The sequence below is a fragment of the Phyllopteryx taeniolatus genome, chromosome 3 (genome assembly GCF_024500385.1).
Source record: "Phyllopteryx taeniolatus isolate TA_2022b chromosome 3, UOR_Ptae_1.2, whole genome shotgun sequence".
Classification (NCBI taxonomy): Eukaryota; Metazoa; Chordata; class Actinopteri; order Syngnathiformes; family Syngnathidae; genus Phyllopteryx; species Phyllopteryx taeniolatus.
The window spans coordinates 10,740,572-10,754,370 of record NC_084504.1 but is presented as its reverse complement, the minus strand read 5'-3'; the positions used below and the strand labels follow the sequence as shown (position 1 = coordinate 10,754,370).

General features: G+C 40.0%; 1 protein-coding gene across 18 annotated transcripts in view; it reads right to left on the bottom strand.

Moving 5' to 3' along the window:
- Positions 1 to 1,456: 1,456 nt before the first annotated feature.
- LOC133475719 (uncharacterized) overlaps positions 1,457 to 13,799 on the bottom strand; it is an 88,997-nt gene continuing 76,654 nt past the window's right edge. For all 18 annotated transcript variants that reach the window (XM_061769001.1, XM_061769011.1, XM_061769014.1 and 15 more), the window contains 9 exons: positions 12,268 to 12,774; positions 9,619 to 10,164; positions 6,652 to 6,774; positions 4,977 to 5,139; positions 4,642 to 4,834; positions 4,251 to 4,385; positions 4,018 to 4,105; positions 1,845 to 1,923; positions 1,457 to 1,762 (listed from right to left, as the gene is read on the bottom strand). In XM_061769001.1, coding sequence (XP_061624985.1) covers positions 1,741 to 1,762; positions 1,845 to 1,923; positions 4,018 to 4,105; positions 4,251 to 4,385; positions 4,642 to 4,834; positions 4,977 to 5,139; positions 6,652 to 6,774; positions 9,619 to 10,164; positions 12,268 to 12,774 — 1,856 coding nt within the window. In that variant the 3' untranslated portion in view covers positions 1,457 to 1,740. The remainder of the gene's footprint in view (positions 1,763 to 1,844; positions 1,924 to 4,017; positions 4,106 to 4,250; positions 4,386 to 4,641; positions 4,835 to 4,976; positions 5,140 to 6,651; positions 6,775 to 9,618; positions 10,165 to 12,267; positions 12,775 to 13,799) is intronic.

Genomic DNA, 13,799 nt, shown 5'->3' with positions numbered 1-13,799 from the left:
AACTCCACTTTATTCAAATTCAATGAGTTTGTCATTATCAAATCCTTTTCTGATTGTATTCATTTCTGAAGTGATTAATAAAAGTTGTAAATTGTCACTCACACAGAATATATAGAAAGTACCGTAATTTATCGTGTATAATGCGCACCCCCAAAGTTGACCTCAACATTCTGGAAAACCCATCTACCCATGTATAATGCATTTTTACAATGCTTGATTTTGCTTCTACCCATATGATCAAAACAATGTATTATCTGTATTTTGTTAGTTTTTCAAATAATTATTCTGAAGTGAAGCACTTTATTTGAACACATTCTTTTTATTTAATTGCTCTTATTTTGAAATTCACAGCCCTATTTTGATTTAGTAAATGAGAAAACACAGTTGTGCTCATATGTTTGATCACCCGGGCAAAATTTGTAAGATGGGTACAATTCTTTAAAGAAAACATGCGAAACACATTTTATTTTAATAGGATTCAAATTAAAATGTCAAGTATTATCACCAAACAAAACATAACCATAAAAAAATTTATGATGGTTGTTCTTTAGTAATCGGTCATATTTATTTATATATAAAAAAAAAACATTTCACAAATTCTGCCAGGGTATGTAAATTTTGAAGCACAACTGAACATATGCAGTCATATGTACCCCTGGCATATTGGAATGAAAGTGAAGGCTACACCTTTTTCATAGCCTCTAGGTGGTGCTGGCATATTACATTGAACGTGTACACCTTTCTCATAACCTCGAGGTGGAGGTGGCATATTGAAATGGCGTAATGCTTTTTCAGAACCTCTAGATGGCGGCATGCATTTATAAAATTGGAATGTATTTTTCATTTTCCCCCTATACCTATGTATAATGTGCACCATTTATTTTTGACATTTTTTGGAGGAAGAAAATGCGCATTATATGGGAGAAATTACAAAAACGCCATGATTTGCACAGAAAAAATAAAAGCAAAAACTCTGCCTTAAGGTTTGTTTGATTCCAATTATTCTCATTATGTGGCCTGGTTACAGCTCAGGTATAATTTTTATACACTGACTGTTCCAAAAAAAAAGTTCACAAATTCCACAATGCATGGTGACATGTCACAAAGTTTATGGGAGATGGCCTGTTGGACGGGTGAGACTTGACTGGAGTGTTCTGGAAAGACACTACTCTTGTTGACGGACGCAAAAATAAAGCTTGCCTAGAAAAGAACACTGTCCCAATTGTCAAACATGGTGGCTTCAATCTGTGCAGGGTATAAGGGTGCAAGACTACTGTTTCAATGAATTCTGGAGAGAAATGTGCAGCACAGACTGCTGCAGCAGCCTGACAGTTACAGACATTGTTTGATTGTAGTGATGCCTAAACAGGTTGCGTAACAAACTAATAAGGGCACCATAATTTTGTATGCAGGCCTGTTTTTTTAATAATTCTATTGAAACAATTTAAAATCAATGTCTGACTCATTGTGGTTTTCTTTAATTAACAAAGGGCTCACCAACATTTTTTCCATGTGTAAATACACAAAAAAAAAGTGCCTCAACAGCATTGAACTTTCTTCTTACGAGCTATGATACGATTATTAACATAAAATTTAATGGACAGCCAGGTTCTACTGCTCAGGGCCGTCTTCTCCAACATTAGGCACTTGTCGCAGTCGCGTTTTCCTGGAAGTTGGCTTGATGTGATGAACGACATCAAATGCCTTTCAACGGCATCTACTTCTTCTTTCTCCCATTTCTTATTCTTGCAATGCTGTCGCGCTATACACATAGATAAAACAAAGTAGCTTTGATTAAATGACTTCATAATTTGATGTTGAAATTCAATTTTTTATAACTTTACCTTTTATCCTTTGAGGTTTGTGATGATTCTTGGAATTTGGAAGTGACACAGAGCGCCTTGTTGTGACCGGCCGGATTCACTGTTTTAAAAATAAATTTCAAAAATTAAGAGACAATGGAATTACTGATATGGAAGTCAGAATGTAGGACTGAGTCATACAGCGTGTTGGTAAAGTCTCTTTACAGTTTGAATATTTAAGTGCAAAGGAAATGAAAAAGATATTACTTTGACTTGTTCCACTGTACACAGTGGTTATGCAAGTTTTTAATCGCTTTGCATTATTGTGTTTCAGGCATCCTGTTGATTGAAGTGGCGTCCTTTCGAATGAATCCCTAAGAAATGGCTATTCCTCAAGAGAAGGCACAATGTGTATCATGGTTCTTTGTAATGACATTTTAAAACTGTAATGAGAATTAATGAGCACCCTGTATGTTGGTGTTTACCTGGCTCCACTCATATCCATGAATGTATGTTTAGAGTCTAGACATTTTATTTTTCATCGAGACATAATAGGAATAGTTTGTATATACTGTAGTTTGAGGCAGTGACTGACCAAACTGAACAGATTTCCAGCTGTTGCTTACTATTGCCAAGGTAACCAGGTAGGTAGTTACTTGTATTGAGACATTGCATGTAAACAAAAGTGATAGAGATAGTGTAAAATCGTTACTGGCAATGATTTGTATGAATTTTGTAGCTACTGCAATGAAACATGCTCATATCTTAAATCATCATTCACCACAGAAATGAATGGAAATGCCATTCATTTGATCCAGCATATATAAAAAAAAAAAAACTAAACTGCTTTTTTAATAAGAAATATAGCATTCTATAATATCATACTTAAAACAATTGAAAAATGACATCATTCAATAAAATGTAAAGAATGAAACGGGACATTGTGGCGCTCCTTCTGGTGTGCGCACCTTGGCCACCTGGGGGCAGTATAATACTGACATGCGGATATACATGAGCGAGGTGTCAAGTAATGAAGTACAAGTATTTCATTACTGTACTTGGGTACTGGTCCATCCGACCAGTACTTTTCTATTCTTCCAGAAGCCAGCTAAAAACAGTTGAAATCCTTTCCAAGCTGTATTCAATTTTGAGCGCCAAAATCGGGCTTTTGTATGTACGCGTTTCACAATTGTAACCTGCCGTGTCCTTCGCAGCCTGGACAACATGCATGAAATTTGACGGTCGCATATGATCTTTTATTATTTTCATAGGAGTGTTTTTTCTGGAACATACGAGCAGCCTTCCCAACGCTCTCATTTGTTGACGGATGTACTCGTGTTTGGTGGCATCAGGCATGCCTGTTGTACAAATGTTGGCCATATTCCATGATCCAGGGATCAGATTTTACAGCTTCATAAACATCATCCTGTTTATCAGTTTCCAAAGCTGTTTCTTAACTCCAGGTGGTGGAGGTGCCGTAAATCCACAAAGAGCCTGAAAGCGCATTTTGCCAAAATTTGGTGGATTACTAGGTTTGAATTTGCAGACCTTCATGTGCTTCCAAAGGGCATGTTTTAAAAAAAAACCTTGACAAAATGTACAGTGTAAAAAATTATGGACTTGAGATTTGTCTTTTGGTCGTTTGCGAGGCACGGGAGTTCCAATGCCAGAATTTAAAACTTCAACACTGTGGGTAAAGTTGCCCTGGTTTCTTAAACGTTCTAAACACATGCTTCTTCCCTTTGAGCGTTTTGCAAAGGAGAGAGCCCGTGCCACCTCTGGCTTGTCTCTGTGTGCATGCTCTAGGTGTCTCGATAGTTTTACAAACCCTGTCTTGCAGTACAAACAATATTGTTTTTTGTTGTAAATTCTTGATCCATCCTCTTTTTTACAAACAGCAGGTACGCAAGGAAAATCCACAGACACTTTATCCAGGGAAGGGGACCTGTCTGGTAGATATTCCTCCATGTCAGGTGCTGAATCTTCCGACAGAGATCCAGTGTCTCCCACTACTTGTGTCTGTTTTTGGTCAGGATACACTACATCTCTTTCCCTTACCAGAGGGACTTTTGTTTCTGATAGGGGAGCACCCTCTCTTAAGAGTAGGCTTCAAAGCGGAGTCACGTTCTTGCAGTGATGGATACCCATTACTGTTTCTGGTCAATTGATACATTAATGTTACTCAAGTTTGTATCAACAGAAGAAGGATCTTCACCATGCTTAGTAATGTATTCTTTACTACTGCCGTCCAAGCTGGGATCAAGGAGTTTATCGGAATCCAATTCCATCTGCTCTTTTGTCTTCTAGAGGGGAAAAAAACAGATTCCAAAATGAGACTACATATCTATGATGTCCAAAAGAAATTCCATTTACATTTTCCCCAATGTACAAAATCCAATGGGAGAATCCAAAAATATCTGTTCAATACTATATTTAAATTCAAAGTACCTGGCTGTTGCCATTTAGCTGGGAAGAACTGGTACATGGATTCTGAGATTCATTCGAATCTGACAACGTTACAAGATGAGGCGGAGGGATGATTCCAACTTTGTCTGATGAAAGAACTTCTGGCTCATCGAAGTCCTACAAATAGTGAGGAAGTTACATAATATACAACACATTTAGGATGTAAACATAAAAACACAAGATAACCCAACGTATGATTCAGGAAAACCTGCGCTTGTTACTTTCATAAGTCAGCAAGACCACATAATATAGAGATTTTCCTCTAATTTGTTAAATCTGGGAGAAACAGCAGGATTGAAACTATTACTACTACTAATTTAAGCCATATTTCTACTTCTCTGTCAATTCTTACTAACAATCACATGTCACAAACCTGTTTTGACTGTGGTCCAGCCTTTTCTCCGAGGTCAAATGTTATTTCTTCTCCTGGCTGAATGTCCCTCAAAGCAAATAAACAGAGGTGCGGTTTGTCCTTTGCTATGACCCTCTTCATTTGGCAATTTGGATGCCTGTCGTCAGCATTGACAAGTCGTCCAAGGCTGCCATCATACACGGATGCATCAATACTGGCAAAAGAAGAGAAACGAACTATTAAGCTTTGATCAAAATAAATGACCCCTTCTAACTTGCTATTACTCCGATTAGTCATAACTCCAAAACATAAACACATAAAACTGTGCATAAATGTACCATTCAATCAAACCTTACCACCATAGATCTCCTTTCCAACAGAAGTCAAACATGAAGACAGCACTTGCTTTGTGATAGGTCATCCTTCTCCTTTTCGATTCTTCAGAATTAATTAACTCTCCTCTGTACTCCACCACAAAGTCTCCTTTTCTGAAAAAGGCTTTGGTAAACACTCCTCGACCTAGACAAAAGTGTCACAAATGTCATTTATTCATGACTTACAATTCACCAGTTAAGCTAATTTTATATAGAAATCATTATTATTATTATTATTTGATTAACACATTGACTAGCATGGACATTTCTATTCGTCAACTGGAATCCAACCGTTTAATGCCACCGATGTATATATTCGTCAAGTACATTTTTCTATGGGTAGGCTATAAATAGGGTCTTGCCAGCTTTTGTGTGAAATTCAGGTTTGTAAACCACTGTAATGATGACCAGATCGCTGTAGATAGTGGCGCTGCATCGCTTTGTATCTGAGATCAACACAGCTTTTCAGTGGAAGACAAGAATTAGGCGGTAAATCGCACCTTGTAACATAGATGAGGGTGAGAAGTGCAAACACGTTAGGGAGTAGGGCAAGTTTAGGTACCTGACACGAACAGAGTATGTACATGTACGATATAAACAGAGTACGTGTCATGGTAGGTTGTAGAAAGTGAATGTCATGATCGCGAGAAAAGAGGACGCAGTTCATTAAGTGAATGGCGAAGACCAAAGTCACAGGCGTTCAACTCGAGCTATGTGGTGAGTCAGCGTTGCTCAGGCGTATTTCTTATTTGTATCTCTGTAAATTATTATTTTTCTCTCCGTCTCATTTTTGTCATAAGTTTGAGCTGTCACAAAAGTAACAGCTGTTCTGCTTGACACGTTTATCACAAAAAGCTTGTTTTCTCTCCTTTTTCTAACCTCTAATAACAGTAATTTGTTAGTAAACAGTTTAATTCTTGTCATACCTAGATTTTTAATCAAAAGACTATAACAAAGGTGGCGTTGCTTTTAATAACATTGAGATACTGCAAGCATTTTTGTTACCCAACCCCTTTTTGAAATACATTCAATAATAGTTGAACAAACTATTTTCCTTGACTTTTGATTTCTAAACAAATTACCCATCAATTTTTTGCATTTCGTGTATATGGGGTGCAAATATTTTTTAGCCTGACTGTATTGTCTGTTATATATAGTCTTCTAAAAAAATCCTCTCACTATTCTGGCATTTAGCAAATACAATCATTTTGGTAAGCCTAATTAACCTAAAACACGAAAAGTTTAGTCTGATTTCATGCCAGACCAAAAAAAAACATCTCTTGATATAGGCAGCCCTGTCGTGCCAATAATTTTGAGCACCATTCTAATATTAATCCATTACACATTTATACGGTTTCCCTGTTATAACAGCCCTCTGAGGGAAAACATAACTACAATATGGCCCACTACAAAAACTTCGTTGACACCCCTGGACTATAAACACTGTCAATTTCTTCCCAACTAACTGAGATGAAAAATATTTTAGACTGGCAAATTTCTGTGACTACCGTAGTCATCCTGATGAAGTGCGATTGGCACAATTCATGGATTCAAACCTCAATGAGTATATTATATACTCTACACAAGCAAGGTCATGTTCTTGCATTTGTCTGGTTGTAATTTTGGACCCGAAATGTGTACTGTAAACAAATAGTACCTTTCAACGAGTTCATGAATTGTACTTCCAATTCTGCCGTCTTGTCCAGTGCCTTCACTGCATGCTCTTTCGCATCCTGTAATGGTGGTTTCCCCCTGCTACTCCTTGTAGCCATTATAAATCCTATCACGAAATACAAAACCATTATAATATGACCAAACATCCCCAGACTCAAAGTATGAACAGAAGAAACTAGCACAGATTGAAGTGTTAACAATTAAACATTAAGGTGTTTGGCCAGGTGGCACGTACTGGCCAATTAGCTTATTTAGCATAACTTTTAATGGCAAAATTTTAAATACCAAACGTGACTTTTGTGTTTTTTTGCAGAGAAACATTTGTGTATTTAAAAAGTGCCATTTTGAAATACAAACTGTGATAAGTGGAAAATGTGTTTTGGAGGCTTGAGTAGTGTTTAGCTTTTTTGTGTGTCCATCCATCCATTTACTTGCACTTATCCGGGGTCAGGTCACGGGGGCAGCAGCTTAAGCACAATCTTGTTCTTTCGGTCACTACTCAAAGCTCATGACCATAGGTGAAGGTAGGAACGTAGATCGAATGGTAAACTGAGGGTTTTGCCTTTTGGCTCAGCTCCTTCTTCACCACGACAAACTGATACGGACTCATCACTGCAAACGCTGCACCGATCCACCTGTCCATCTTCTGCTCCATCATTCCCTCACCCTGAAATACTTTAATACCTCCACTTGTGGTAGGATCTCTTCCTTGACCCGGAGAGGGAACTCCACCCTTTTCAGACTGCGGACCGTGGTCTTAGATTTGGAGGTGGAGATTTCTGCGTCGCCAGTGGGTTCGGGGACAGCTGCCACGAGGGGCACCGACCACCTTGAAGGCCGCATCTCTGGTCGGCCACCTCAACAATGGAGGCTCAAAACATGGTCCACTCTGACTCAATGTCTCCCACAAGAAGGGGGCAGTTCTGTCGGAACTGGTAGTTGAAACTTCTGACAGGGGACTCTGCCAGACGATCCTAGCAGACCATCAAAAGGTCAGACCGGCATCTTCCCCCAACATCGAAGCCAATTCACCCCCCAGCCTCTCTCTTCATCCGAATATCCAAGACATGCGCCCGATAGTCCAATGACACGACCACAAAGTCGATTATCAAACTGCGGCCTCGAGTGTCCTGGCGCCGAGTGAACACGTGGACACCCTTATGTCTGAACATGGTGTTCGTTATGGAAAGTTCGTGACAAGCAAAGAACTCCAATAACAGAACATCGCTCGGGTTCTGATTGGGGGTGGGTGGGAGTTCTCCCCAATCACGCCCCTTCAGGTTTCACCGTCATTGCTCATTTGAGCGTATTTGTCCTCCTGCAGAACGTGAGTCCCCAACATAAGCTCTCTCCAGCACCCCTTCCAAGGACTCCAAAAAGGGTCGGTACTCTGAGCTGCTGGTTCGTGCATAGGCACAAACAACATTCAGGACCCGTACCCCCCATCCGAAGGCAGAGGAAGGCTACCCTCTCGTCTACTGGGGGTAACCCAAATGTACAGGCACCGAGCCGGGAGGCAATCAGTATCCCCACACCTGCACGGCACCACGCACTGTGGGCAACTCCAGAGTGGAAGAGAGGCCAACCCCTCGGAATTTCTTGACCTCGCACACAAGCTCAGGCTGTTTCCCTGCCAGAGAGGTGACACTCCACATCCCTAAAGGACAAGTCATACCGGGTCGTTCAAAGACCTAGGTTCCACTGTATTTGTGTTTTGAGTTACGAGTATGGTCATGGAACATATTAAACTTTTTTTTGTATCTTAGTTTTTTTTTTGTGTTTTTTTTTTGTGTATATATATATATATATATATATATATATATATATATATATATATATATAAATAAATAAATATATATATAAATATATATATATATATAAAATATGGCTCCAAACTATTAATATAGGCACTGCAAACGTTTTGGGGGATGTCAATCCGCTGTATGGGGAAGGTCATGTGACCAAACCCAGAAAACAGGTTTGTGGACTTTCTCTGTATGCGGTGCTAACGTGCATAACGACGGGTTGATGACATGATTGTTTGAAGCCAAACTTGCAAAAATATTATTTTCTTGAAATTTAAATGTGTAATTTATTTATATAAATATGGTACACGTAAAAATGAACAAAGCCCTGATATTTAGGCTCTAAAGGACAGGTTATACTGGGTCGTTCAAAGACCTAGGTTCCATGGTATGTGTGTTTTGAGTTACGAGTATGGTCATGGAACATATTAAACTTGAAAGTCAATGCACCACTGTAAATTGTTTTTTGTATCTTAGATTTTCATATATATATATATGGCTCCAAAGTATTAATGTAGGCACTGCAAACATTTTGGGGGACGTCAATACGCTGTATGCGGAAGGTCATGTGACCAAACCCAGAAAACAGGTTTGTGGACTTTCTCTGTATGCGGTGCTAACGTGCATAACTACGGGTTGATGACATGATTGTTTGAAGCCAAACTTGCACAAATATTATTTTCATTAAATTTAAATGTGTAATTTATTTATATAAATATGGTATACGTAAACATGAACGAAGCCTAAATATAAGATATTGTCATCTTTGGTAGCTCTGTGGTGACATTTAATGTTAAACAGGCTAATCTTGTAGACATTTAAAGTTCCTACAGGTACTTTGTCTCTTGCTCTCCTGTGTGTGTTTATGTGTCGAACCATAAATGACTTTTGAGAGAACCTTGCACCACAAGTTGAGCAACGAGAAGGCTTTTCAAAGTGTGTTACCACAAATGACTTTTGAACATTTTTGCAAACAATGAGCAACCAAACTGTTTATCTCTGTGTGTTTCCATGGGTCCAATATGTGCTTTTTTTTAGCTGCTTTTTTTGCAACACATTGCAAAAATTTTTTAAGCTTTTGTGAGGTTTCCTTATTGTTAAGAGTAATCTCCTTTTCTGCGTTTTCGAAGTGTTTGTTGTCATACCTTTACAATCTTTGTCCCTCGTCAAATGTACTTTGTCACTGTCTGACAGTGAAGCCATGAGGTTGTCTGGTGGTGGTGCTCCACAGTGGTCTTCACTCTGACTGTGATGATGAAGCTCTGACCCCTCGGGTGGTTTCTCTTCTTTACTCTTCACAGAGCCACCAGTCAGTGGCAACTTACTGACACCAAACTCCTCCTCTTCCTCTTTAACGTGGGGGAGTTGTGGATCCTCCTCTTCCTCTTGAATGTGGGGAGGCTGTGGATACTTCTGTTCCTCCTTAATGTGTGGGAGCTTTGGATCAATCTCTTCCTCCTTAATGTGTGGGGGCTCCTCTTCTACTTTAACGTAAGCCAACTGTGGATCCTCCTCTTCCTTTTTAACGTTGGGCAACTGTGAATCCTCCTCTTCTTTTACGTGGGGAAGCTGCGGATGCTTCTGTTCTTCTTTAATGTGGGGGGGCAGTGGATCCTCATGCTCCAAACTGGAGCACCCCTCATGCAATTGAAGGGGAAGTACTTCATCATCACTAATCAGCTGCTGGATGTCTGCAGGACACAAGCAAGTCAGTGATGTTACGATAACTACTGCCAAATAGTCGACAAATTTACTAGTAAAAATAATGTCATTGGGTGGAGAAAAAATTATACATATATAAAAATATAAATATACATATTGGTAGACAGCTCCAGAACAGTCAGACAGTTTTAGCTTGGGCTGCAGCTAGGGGTGCGCAGTATATGCGGTTGACTGTATACATTTAGCCAACACTATAGATTTGGACCCTTCCGATAAATCGCGATGCTTGTTGATGACGTCATTGTATCTGCCTCAGTATAAAATGACTTCAAGCACGCCTGACTATGGAGCTGGAACATCTGCCAGTAATGTTTGATTTAACCAGCTGTGACCCAGTAAGAAAAAAGAAAAGTGCATCCATGTTGAAGAGTCACCAATCCTCCTTGCTTTCCCCGCTGTTCTTTTAGATTAACCACCCCTACCCTGCCACCTGCTGACCCTGTATGTAGCCCCCCGCCCCCACTCACCTATCCAAACACATTCAGCCACACCTTCAGTCCCTCGCAGAAATCGGAAAATGCAAAAGTCTAATGCCAATTAATGTAATACAACTGTAGGGTCGCTACTCGCTACAGCAATATCTTTTTTGAAGCCAACGCTCGTCCCCATTTCATCGTCAAAGCAGACTACAATATATTCTCTGTGTTTTCTGTTCTTGGCGGGCATTTGTAAATTCACTAATTGACAGCTGAAAGTGGGGACTTAGGATGTTCATCAGTTAGCGTTAGCGGATGGCTTTTCCGAAAGTCCACCCGTGTATAGTGAAGGAGGAGGTGGAAGACGACGACTATAATTGAAGGAGCGGAAAGATTACTACGAGGAAAGAAGAAAAAATGCGAGAAGAGACAGAAGCTGTCAAAATGTGGGAGCATTTCAGCGTGAATGGCATGCGGAACCCCATGATGTAATCGTATGGTGCAGCATACTTACAACTGGGCTTTACACGATCAGGAGTTTTGGGACCGATCACGATCAGCAAGTTTAAAAAAACGATAACCGATCGATCACAAGATGGAGCAATATGTCGACGTGTTCATTTACTGTGTATACTTGTGTACTGTATACTGAGTATCTTCGAAAGTATTCTCTATTCAGGTCATGTATTCTAATCAGTCAGGTCAAACCAACATTACATGACAAACAATGGTTGCTAACTTACTGGAATTAAATTACTTCACACACACTGAAACTTTAGAGAATGATTCGACAGAACGCCGGCATGTTTACGTACAACCAGAGAGGTGACACTCCACAGCCCTAAAGGACAGGTCGTACCGGGTCGTTCAAAGACCTAGGTTCCACTGTATGTGTGTTTTGAGTTACGAGTATGGTCATGGAACATATTAAACTTGTAAGTCAATGCACCACTGTAAATTGTTTTTTGTATCTTAGATTTTCATATATATATATGGCTCCAAACTATTAATGTAGGCACTGGAAACATTTTGGGGGACCTCAATCCGCTGTATGCGGAAGGTCATGTGACCAAACCCAGAAAACAGGTTTGTGGACTTTCTCTGTATGCGGTGCGAATGTGCATAACTACGGGTTGATGACATGATTGTTTGAAGCCAAACTTGCAAAAATATTATTTTCTTTAAATTTAAATTGTAATTTATTTATATAAATATGGTATACGTAAACATGAACAAAGCCTAAACATCAGATATCGTCATCTTTGGTAGCTCTGTGGTGACATTTAATGTTAAACAGGCTAAGCTTGTAGACATTTAAAGTTCCTACAGGTAATTTGTCCCAGTCTCCTGCTCTCCTGTGTGTGTTTATGTGTCTAACCATAAATGAATTTTGAGAACCTTGCACCACAAGTTGAGCAACTAGAAGGCTTTTCAAAGTGTGTTACCACAAATGACTTATGAAAGTTTTCGCAAACAATGAGCAACCAAACTGTTTATCTCTGTGTGTCCAATATGTGTGTTTTTTTTTTTTAGCTAAACGTTTGCAACAAATTGAGCAGGTAATTAAATAAAAAAAGTTTTTTAAGCTTTTGTGAGGTTTACTTATTGTTAAGAGTAATCTCCTTTTCTGCATTTTCAAAGTATTGGTTGTCATACCTTTACAATCTTTGTCCCTCGACAAAGGTACTTTGTCACTGTCTGACAGTGGAGCCATGAGGTTGTCTGGTGGTGGTCCTCCATAGTGGTCTTCACTCGGACCGTGATGATGAAGCTCTGACCCCTCGGGTGGTTTCTCTTCTTTACTCTTCACAGAGCCACCAGTCAGTGGCAACTTACTGACACCAAACTCCTCCTCTTCCTCTTTAACATGGGGAAGTTTTGGATCCTCCTCTTCCTCTTGAATGTGGGGAGGCTGTGGATGCTTCTGTTCCTCCTTAATGTGTGGGGGCTCCTCTTCTACTTTAACGTAAGCCAACTGTGGATCCTCCTCTTCCTTTTTAACGTCGGGCAACTGTGAATCCTCTTCTTTTACGTGGGGAAGCTGTGGATGCTTCTGTTCTTCTTTAATGTGGGGGGGCAGTGGATCCTCATGCTCCAAACTGGAGCACCCCTCATGCAATTGAGGGGGAACTTCTTCCTCATCACTAATCAGCTGCTGGATGTCTGCAGGACACAAGCAAGTCAGTGATGTTACGATAACTACTGCCAAATAGTCGACAAATTTACTAGTAAAAATAATGTCATTGGGTGGAGAAAAAATTATACATATATAAAAATATAAATATACATATTGGTAGACAGCCCCAGAACAGTCAGGCAGTTTTAGCTTGGGCTGCAGCTAGGGGTGCGCAGTATATGCGGTTGACTGTATACATTTAGCCAACACTATAGATTTGGACCCTTCCGATAAATCGCGATGCTTGTTGATGACGTCATTGTATCTGCCTCAGTATAAAACGACTTCAAGCACGCCTGTCTATGGAGTTGGAGGATCTGCCAGTAATGTTTGATTTAACCAGCTGTGACCCAGTAAGAAAAAAGAAAAGTGCATCCATGTTGAAGAGTCACCCATCCTCCTTAATTTCCCCGCTCTTCTTTTAGATCGACCAGCCCTACCATGCCACTGACATATGTGCTACCCGCTGACCCTGTATGTAGCCCCCCGCCCCCACTCATCTATCCAAACACATTCAGCCACATCTTCAGTCCCTCGCAGAAATCGGAAAATGCAAAAGTCTAATGCCAATTAATGTAACACAACTGCAGGGTCGCTACTCGCTACAGCAATATCTTTTTTTAAGCCAACGCTCGTCCCCATTTCATCGTCAAAGCAGACTACAATATATTCTCTGCGTTTTCTCTGTTCTTGGCGGGCATTTGTAAATTCACTAATTGACAGCTGAAAGTGGGGACTTAAGCTGTTCATCAGTTAGCGTTACCGGATGGCTTTTCCGAAGGTCCACCCGTGTATAGTGAAGAAGGAGGTGGAAGACGATAATTGAAGGAGCGGAAAGATTACTACGAGGAAAGAAGAAAAAATGCGAGAAGAGACAAAAGCTGTCAAAATGTTGGAGCATTTCAGCGTGAACGGCAAGCGGAACCCCATGATGTAATCGTTCTAACACTGTTGCAGCTTACTTACAACTAGGCTTTACACGATCAGGAGTTTTGGGGCCGATCACTGATCA